General features: G+C 46.2%; 1 protein-coding gene across 5 annotated transcripts in view; it reads right to left on the reverse strand.

The window, feature by feature from the left end:
* The window catches only part of LOC126579119 (uncharacterized), a 196420-nt gene that overhangs the window by 18766 nt on the left and 167654 nt on the right, over positions 1–10000 (reverse strand). For all 5 annotated transcript variants that reach the window (XM_050242427.1, XM_050242431.1, XM_050242430.1 and 2 more), the window contains exon 6: positions 3637–3704. In XM_050242427.1, coding sequence (XP_050098384.1) covers positions 3637–3704 — 68 coding nt within the window. The remainder of the gene's footprint in view (positions 1–3636; positions 3705–10000) is intronic.

Genomic DNA, 10000 nt, shown 5'->3' on the forward strand with positions numbered 1-10000 from the left:
TACCGTGGCTCCCTGGCTGGCCTGGTTCCCGGCCTGGACAAACCAGCCTCTATACGCTATTCCGAGCGAGCGCGAGCTACTAGGCTTAGTTGGCTAGCCTTTTCACGGTGGCCACGGTGCGTGCACACACCGCCACCGCGGGGTGGTTGAAGTTTTCCCGGACGTGGAACGGATTTCTAAGCGCGAGAACGGATATAAATTAGCCATTTTCCACTTTCCGCTCGACGGTGACGGCGACGGTGACGGCGATGGGAGGGATTTCCGGCCAAACTGGAGCAGCCAACTCCGGAGTCCGCCTTGTTAGTGCGCCGGACGACGCCGCGTATGGAATGCGTTCCCCCGGAGGGGGGCGAAAGTTTCTCTACGCGCACCACCCACCGTCACTCGCTCTCTTCTAATTAATTCGCGGAAAAGTGCATTCCTCGTTCCTCGCTTGACTCGTGGTGCACGTCACTGCGTGCGTCACGGACACCGATATTGGTGTTGGTCCTTCTCCTCCGGACGACCGAAAGCGTTCGCGAGTGGCGGTTTACGGCTAATTTTGAGTAATTTTTCCGGTCAATCATTGCAAACTGGAACGTTGGTTGGTCTGGGATGGATGCTTGCTGGTTGGAAAAAACCTGTAGCGCCACCACTCGCCAGGTGCGAGGTTCTGCGCTGCGGTTTACCCTTGACAGGCCTTAATTTGGTGATGAGTGACTGGATTGTTGCTGTTAAATGGAGTGTGACGGGCGGGCTATTAGCCGGTGGCACTTCGTCCTGTTACAATCGTTGGTAGGTTTGAGTGCTGGTTAGGAAAGTAATGAACCGGTTGAACAAGGTTGAACTCTCTGTGCTTTCGACTGTCACGTTCGATAATGTGACATGCAGTTCGTGGCACGAGCTTTGCATGATAATATTTCACTGGAAGTTTTCTTTTATTACCGTTTTCTGTTCCGCCAGCGTCCACCATATTGTATCGATTTGAGGACGATATTATATCTAGCAGTTAATTTTGGCGATCTTCTGCCTTGTAAAGTCTAGGCACTATTTTAGAAGTGCCCTAAACAACTGAAATAAAGGACCAAGTGGATGTGTCAGGAGTATACATAAATTTATACATTAATAATCACAAAGTGATAGAAATAGAAAATTGTTGGTACAATTGTTACAATCATATAGTGAAAATGCTCTATCGATAAGAACACCAAGAATTAGATTTCAAATAATCGAAATAGTAATTTGAAAGTAATTCGTTGAGAGTTCATAAAGCCTAGATTGCAGCAGGTTTATGAAGATTAAAAGTCAATTTTAGTGACCATTAGTAGAGGAATTAAAAGTATAAAAGAAAACTATCAACGTAAGAAATCACAAGGGAAAAATTCAGGAAAAAGAGAAAAAGTAAAATTCCTCAAATTGTGAGAAAATCCCAATTGGAGCATCTCTAAACCAATGTACCTAATCTGTCAATAACACCATAGGCATTCTGTTTTGTAATGGAGGGATTTTATGAAAAAAGTGAATATGTAGTGTAGTAACTTGTGCTTAATGCACTTTGGATAAATAGTAATAAACAGCAATGCATTTATGAGAATAGGCCTCTACTGACTATCTTACTGTTGCGGCTTTCCTTTTTCAACATTACAAACAAAGAGAAGACAGTGCCAAGGCACTTGCTCCAAGAAACAACCGTTTCCCTCCCAAAATCGAGATGTTTGTACCAAAGAACTACGGCTACTAAATAACGTAGGTGACAAAAACTAAGCGAGCGGTTTAGTGGTTGGGAGTCTCGCACTGTTCCTGATATCTTTGCCCTGGTTCGTACATTATTATTACACTATGCTTGTAAAATTAAAAAAAGGCATCTATTGGCTCAAAGGCATGAAAATAACATAGCATTAACCAGAACAACCCGCCAACCCTTGCGGAGCATTTCTTTGTCGAATATAAGGATGTTACAAGATTGTTATGCGATTATATGTAGAAGTCAAAGGACGATTAAAAATTAAATATTTGTATCTTTTAAAAATAACTTCTGTAGTTAACGAATAATTGACAAGGCCTTCTTCACAAACCTGTTTAAATCTACACAACTAGCCCAGAATAAGTTTAGAGGACATATTCGTTTAATTAATTCTAGATCCCCTAACATAAAACCGGAAGGACAACACTGAATCGAAATGCATTTCTGATAACAACCATGTTTTTGGATGAGCTGGATTGACTTCAAACATCGCATAAATCACGACGAATTATCGCTCATATCGCGATCCTGACTGTACATCCACCATCTGGTTCGGTCCAACCAGAACCCCAACAACTTCAACAAAACACATCCAGTACCCTCATAAAGCTCACGCACAGTAAAGAATTAAAGCATTCCCCGTGAAATCCCTCTCTGCGCGAGACCAGAAGTGAGGTGTGCTGGCCAACCGGATGCCAGCCAGGGCCGTTGAAATGTAGGCCAGTTGGTCCAGCCGTGTCGCCGACGTCAGCCATAAAATGGACAGCCGATAAATTTGGCAACTAATGCAAACACCCAATAAACCATCCCTTTGGATGATCCCTTGTTTACACACCCTTGACACCCACCCCCGGCCCAAAACTCGCACTGACCAAATAAGAAGCAAAAAAAAAAGAGAGAGGAAAGGATCACTGGCACCCCTTTGAGCAACAGGAGCCCAGTGGGCGTGAGCACGAACACGGGAGTCATCGAAAAGGTGGTCGGTCGGTTGGGAAATAAAATGTTTAAAATTACATCGGACAATAATCATAAACAGGTCCACCGGGTTCCGGGACCACCATTCGGGCCCGTCCATTCCTGCGTGAGGAGGATGTGCGTGAGACCTCGCTTCCCGGGGAAACCTCCAGCGAGGGCAGCAATTTTGATCCACGTGCGGGATGAGCTGATAAAGTTAAATTAATATGTGTTTGTGAGAATAAATCTTCCCTCGAGACACAGCGCGACAGCCACGAAGGCTGGGTACGTGTGAACTGGCTTCCGAGTGTCAGGCCACCCTCCAGCTGACAGGCCGAACCCGAACAAGACGTCCCCTGGGTAGTGAGTTCGTGAGTGAGTGAGTCGTTTATCACCGGAGGCATCAAAACAGGAGCAGAAGCCGTAAGCCGAGCAGCCATCATGAGCTTTTCTGTTCTGTCTGCGTCGACTGTGTTCCACCAAAAAGGAAGGACACAATGCTCTCAATAAGGAGTCACTTTATGACACATTCACCACCACCACCACCATTGCCAGCGAGAAAATCATCATAAACCGTTTACCGTCTCGACAAGCGGACACAAGGTGCCGCCACATTTGGCCTACAAGGTACACCGTTAATACCTTTTTTTTTTGGCAGGAGTAGAGGGGGTAGAGGGGATGCCATATTTTGACAAATTTATGAATGTCCCACAGTGTACACGACACGACGGTGGGTGATGGTGGAGGCGCCAAGGTTTTTATTTCGGCCGGAGCCACACCGAGAACCGAGGAGACGGTTACGTTTGAGTTTATTATTAATTTGTTCATGTTTCTTGAGTCGCGAGTCGCGAGATGATGGCGACGATGATAAACTTGTAAACCTGGTGGATGACTCCCAGTGAGGAGTTGTTGAGCACAGCATGGTGAAGCGAGAATATGAATTTCACGATGGTACGTACCTGGTTTTCACTTCCTTTGACTGCCATTCGGAATGTTTGTCGAAGCTGATTAGGATGGCGGCAATTTCCTGCAAAAAAAAACACACAGAGGAAGAACAATAAGAGGACGGATTAGAGGACATTCGTGCCGTTAATGAGATGATTCTTGATGGTTCTTGGAGACTGGATGGAAGTCAATGTTTGTTAGGATGTCGGTAATGATAAAAGATCAATGTCCAAAGACTCTTGTTTAGTACAATTTTTATGTTATAAACATTATTAAGCCAGGGATACATTAAGCGTAAACTCAGAATGTAATACCAAAAAAGTTTACGCTTCGTGTGGCAGGCATAATCGCATAAAAGTTTAAACCGAAACGTCAACTGCAATTACATTCCTGCACCTGCAATTACATGATGCAATTACATTCAATTAAATGTGTTTTTAACCACAAAAAAACATAAATCGACGAGATAAGTTGATTTTTGATCTTTTTATACATTTTAAAATGTTGTTGCTGTATATTAGCGACTGTAGAACATTCAAATTTTCATATCGCTACACTTCATGTTACACTTCATGTTGTTACGCTTGCTTTTACGCTCGGTTTTACGCTTCGCGGGCCTATAATCTTTTTGACATAAGCATAATCTTTTTCGCATTACACTCTGAGTTTATACCAGAATTTACGCTTCGTCTATCCCTGGCTTTAGAATTTAATAAAACTACTTCAAGAAATCTCTTGTACCACACCCGATAAGAATTAGAATAACTTTCATGTTCGGTTCGTCTCATCGACTGGCATTCAGTTTACTATTTGCTTATCACTCACAACTCAACACAACTCGCTCGTTTGTAACTCGCGCTCGGTCGAGTGATGCGAAACAACTTGTATTTCGTTTTCCCCTCCTCCAAACCCCAAAACCAGACAAACGACACGAAAACTCCACCAACGACGCTCCCACGCTCAGCAGCCAGCGACCGTTGCGCAGCTTTTTCCACGCGGATCTCGAATCTCGAGCACCAAACGAGCCATCCCGTTCTCTCGCACGCCGCGCTTCATTCGCCTTCCTTTTTTTTTTCTTGCTCCGCCAGCCCATCATCATCATCATCATCAGCAGCAGCATGCTTCCTCCCCCCTGCCACCGGGGGTGTGAATGCTATCAGTACGCCCACTAGCAGGGCGGGAAAATTCGTTTCGTTTCTTTTTCCCACTATTCCACGATAGAAGCAACCGAAGAGAGTGCGATGCAAAGGACGCGCGCGTGCTTCATAGTCGTCGTTGTCGTCGCAACCACCCTCTCAACGGTCGTTATCAACCCCCCACCCCCACCTGGGTGTACGAGCAGCAGCGGCAGCTTTTTCCCACGGTCACGCTCTCGCTCACTCGCTCACGAGCGCACCATCGCGCACCATCGTCGTCGTTTCTTTTCAGCGAAGGACCTTTTGCAACCGAACAGGCCAGCAAGCTTTCGGCCTAAGCACCCCCCCCTCCTCCCGCTCTTTGGTGTGCTTATCTTTAGCTCACTCTCACTCAGTCTCGCTCTCTTTCCTGCTTGCTTGTGCTTCTGCCGAGCTTGCGCGCATCCTAGAAAGAAGCCACGGCCCCACGGATAACGATCGCGTGCTACTTCCCCGATTCCCCGACTACGGGCACACTCTGTTGCGGGGGTGCTCGAACAGAAAGAATCGACGAAAAAAGGGAATCTACCGAGAGAATCTAATTATCATCTGGCTGGGCCAAGGCACCAACCGAGGTTCACGAACCGACTTCCGGTTCTTTCTACCGTCCTCTTTTTTTTTTTTGGTGGTGGAGCATTAAATTTATGTTGCCCTTTCTGGTCTCTCTCTCTCTCTTTCTCTTTCCAGCTTATCTTATCGCTGCTCCACCTTGGTCAAGGTGGAAGGCTTTTCCACCTTTTCTACTAACATGTGGGCGTGGGAAGCGCACGCTACAGGAGGCGCACTAGACACGACACGGCTCACGATCACGATTTGCGCGCTTGATAAGCAAATAATGCAATATGCACAATGGCACCACCACACTCCTTTCTGTTCCTTTGTTGCCTTTATCTTAGATTTTCCTTGGGACCGGGAGTTGGCCCCAAAGAAAAAGGAAGTGTGCCAAGCGAAGAAGGTTATGATCGGCGAGCTCGCCGGTTTTACGGTGAACCATTTGGCCTCGAGCTTTTTTACGAGGCCATAGTCAGCGCCTTCGGTACCATCTGGTTTTTAGCCGGGTGGGAGCCGCGCTTTTGTGGAGTTTTCTGGCTATTTAAAGGACATTTACTTGACTGAGCCAGTGCTGCTGCTGCTGGTGGTGCTGCGAGCATGAAATTCAATCTCACCAAATGGTTTTCGTTGACTACGACGACTTTCTGTGCCATCCATGCAACTGCATTCATCGCGAATCCGCCAATCTTGTAACCGCTTGTTGCTGGCCAAACCACTGGGACACTGGCAAAGGGGTTCCGGGGGGTGGTTCTGGGAAGAGGATGCTAATGAGATGCAAACGACAAGCGTACCAGCGTACTAACAATGGCCGTTCCTGGCACTCCAAGACGCCAAACCAAAAAGCAATGAAGCGAGATACAAAAGTGAGATTTTTCTGCTTGCAATCGGGCAAATTGAATGAAATCGTGCCATCTTTTCTTGAGCCGGAACAAGCTGTCTAGCGAGATGGGAGATAGGAGATGTAATGAGCGCTAGCGATTCGTTTGCAAAGCTCCTTGTCCTTACATGGCAGAATTAAGTGCTTCTACTTTGTGCTCGTATCGTTTATCGCGCCGTTCCGATGTAAGCTTCATGTTAATGTTTGTACGTTTTGTACGGCGACTTTTTGGCAGCGTTTTGGTTTAGTGAATCCGAATGCATTGAGTTCTAATGGATGAGTTTTCATTTTTCCATCCCATTAATAGGAGTGCGTTCTCTTGGATGTTGAGACAGAGCTAAGCGAGTGCTCCACTCACTTGCTGTACACTAAAAAGGAACCTGCGTCTTGTGTTTCTTGTTTGAAACAAGACAACCGAACAGAACAGAATTTAAAGGCAGGAAGGAAGTTTGTCAATGGAATTTGAAACAAGCTTCAATTACTGTCCTTCAACAACAACAACAAAAAACATCCACGTAAGGAACATTTCCCCCCTCCCTCCTGTTGATGATTTCAAATTGGTTTCCAGAAAATGAAAGCCATCGAGCAACGGACCACAACAAGGCACAACCGCCAATAAAACCAGCGGCAATAGTGGACCCCGAAAAAACAAGTGAAGAAAAACCTTTCGCGGAAAAGAGCTCTGCTCGGCATTTTCCTAAATTACTCCCTGTGCAAAGGAAAACGAATCGCTCACCGTCTTTACTCGAGAACTTTTCACCGAAGGCACCGAAGGCACTCGATTGCACAAGCTGCCCCACCCGGACTAGGGGCTCAATAAAACTCTCCTCAGCCTCGGTGGCCACCGTGAGATGGAATTTAAGCTGAACCGGAACCGGGACGGATAGAAGAATGGGGAGAAAGAACGTGGAAGCAGGAGGAAAATAACAAATTTCAGCAAACAACACATAACCACTTGAAAGAATTGCTTGGCTTGGCGGAATGTGAAATTGGCAGAAATGCATTTGCTGCGCTCCACCCCACTCCCCGGTGCTGGTGGTGGTGTGCATGTCTATTTGGAGTTGTTGCTACACCACGTTCCTGCACACCACACGCTCAGCCTGGTCGGTGCAAGAAGACACATTCGATCGAGTCCCATTCGCCAACCAGCAAGAAGCAAGAAAAAAATCGTCGGAAAAACATTAAAATTGCATCGCCCCTCTGAAGAAACTATTTCTTATCCCTTTTTTCCCTTTCACCCTTTAGGAGCTCCCTTGGTTGGTTAAGGACTCGATTGCATTCCCTTTGGCAAGTGATTTGTAGAAACGGGATTGAAAAAAACAGGCGAACGTTTAAGAAACTCTGTTCTATCTTAGAAAAGTGAATCGAATTGCGAAAGAGATCTTTAAATTCTTTGTCATTGGTGTACGGGGAGCGGTCATTGGACTGAAGGAATGAAAAAACTTTAGTAATTGATCATTGAGCCACAGGAATTGCTGTTTATCGAAAAGAAAGTGCCACTAAAATGGTGTAATTGAACTTTCTTCTAGAAAACTGGAACGCATCAAACACCCCATCAACAGATACAACGACCAGGTTTACGACAAAACATGAACTTCAGGTCACCTCAACCTAGTCCATCATAAACGAGAAAGCCCGAACCAAAACGATCTGTTGGCAAGAGAGAGAGAGAGAGAGATAGAGAGAGAGAGAGAGAGAGAGAGAGAGAGCCCCTCAATCCGGGATGATGATAATGGCCAAACAACCGCCATAACCATTTTTGGCCCTTTGGCTTTGGAACACAAACGGATGTGTTCCTTCATTGTGCCAAAGGGAATGGTCTGGGTGAATGTCCCACTGCGGCCGGGCGTCTGGCGACGGTGAAATCCTTTCCATCCCATAGGGGAATTCGCCTTTGAGACATTTTCCTCTTTCCTCCCAGGTGGTGGTGGCAGTTTGGAGGTGGAATCCCAAGCCAAATACCTTCTCCTACCTGCACCTAGCATCTCTAGTGCCATCCTCGAACGACCGTAGGCCATGGGACCGTCTACTCTGGCACACATTCGCACATAATAGGAGCCGGCCGCTGAATGATGTCCAATAAAATTTAATGTATGATTATATTAAAACCATCTTATTGTTTTTATGGATTTTTTAAATCTGATAAACCTTCCCGATCCAACCGGTGCCAAGCATTGCAAGCCTTTGAGGGCCCCCGGGAAATTGTTCTCGATTTCGCGTTTTGCATTCGTTTTCCAACCCATTCGCCAATCTCCGTGACACTGAGGGTGTGAATATTTACAATTGTCATCCCCATTCGTTCCTTTCTGCATCGCTTTCTGTTGGATTACGCAATCAACATTGAACGCCATTATCGTTTGCTCGTTCGGGTTTAGGAGCTGAGTTCACACTTGACTCCAATTGTTCTTAGATTTCGTGTGACATTTGGATCTAAAGGCGTCACGTGAGCGAGGGTTTCCTTCATTCTTTGCATTGAATTCCTTCTGGATGCACCAAGCGAATGGAGAATGTTTGACCTAAGTGTTCGATGTGTTGATTGCAGACCTTCAACACGATGGCGAAGTGGTCCAAGACGTTGATGAGAGACTCAATTCTATTTGCGTTTCATTGGGCCTAAAAACTTGAACTTTTTTTTCACTCCAAAAATCTTCGTCGCTGCAGTTTGCGATGGCCTCTAGCAAATTGCAAATAGGAATCGATCGGAACGACCGGCCGGCCGTCGGACGTCTTAAATCCCGTTCGGATGCAGCATCAAAATGCGCATGATGAGCGGAATGTTAATGCCACGCTTTTGCCCGCTGGCCTGATTTGGTGCTGGCCGCTGGCCGGAATCGATGTATGCATTTCAATTACGCCAAGGAGAGAAATTCGAGTTTGACACGTTTTGGGTGTGCAAACTGGATTAGGAACAGCCTTTTTTCGCACTCGTCTTCTAGGCCTTTCGTTCTTAAGCCTTAAAGACTGAATGGTGAGGTGGATTGGCAAAAAAAAACTACGATCACGACGTGCTCTCGGTCGCGGTTGAATCGATGGATGGCTTTAAGCGGTTCTTTTCCGCGTGCGATCATAATGTAAGGTTACAATTATCACTTATCAGCATGGCAATCACAGTGGAATTATGTTAATTCCCCCTTTCGACCGTCTGGCGTAATACGGGGCGAGTCGCCATCGCCTTGCTTGCTGCCTAATGAATGGAAAATTTGTTCGATTCTGACCTCCCTCCCCACGGTGTTGGAGCGCTCGTAACAGTAACCGGGGATTACCATAAAATCCTGAGCTGTGTGGCCGTACGAAGCGGCTACCAAGGGTGGGTTTCCGGGTGCGGTATCGGGAGGCAGCTTATCGAAAACGATATAATCACTTTATCCAGATCGAGCAGGCGAGGCTACTAGCTCGTTTGGTGAAGGGGAAAGGTTGGAAAGCGTGAAAAGGTCCACGGTCCCGATTCGTGTGCTCGCCGCCGCCGTCCTTCGTCGTTTCCAGTGTTTTCCGCTCCATTTCTCCCTCTCCACACTCTGTCTTTCCCATGACCGTGATAATTATCGAAAAATGCCATAAAAATTACCACGATTACACTAAGCCTTCCTGGCGTGGTTGGTACACATTCATTTGTCCATCCAACTCGGTAGCGTCAATGCTGCTAATGATTTTATGGTACGATTATTGAATTTGATCATAAAGTTTGGTTTTACTGTCTTTACACGTTGAGCGCCATGTTATCCGTGTTTTGGAAGACAGCAAATGGATTCGTCAGGCTATTGAACCCAAAATGTG

Source organism: Anopheles aquasalis, chromosome 3, assembly GCF_943734665.1.
Source record: "Anopheles aquasalis chromosome 3, idAnoAquaMG_Q_19, whole genome shotgun sequence".
Lineage (NCBI taxonomy): Eukaryota > Metazoa > Arthropoda > Insecta > Diptera > Culicidae > Anopheles > Anopheles aquasalis.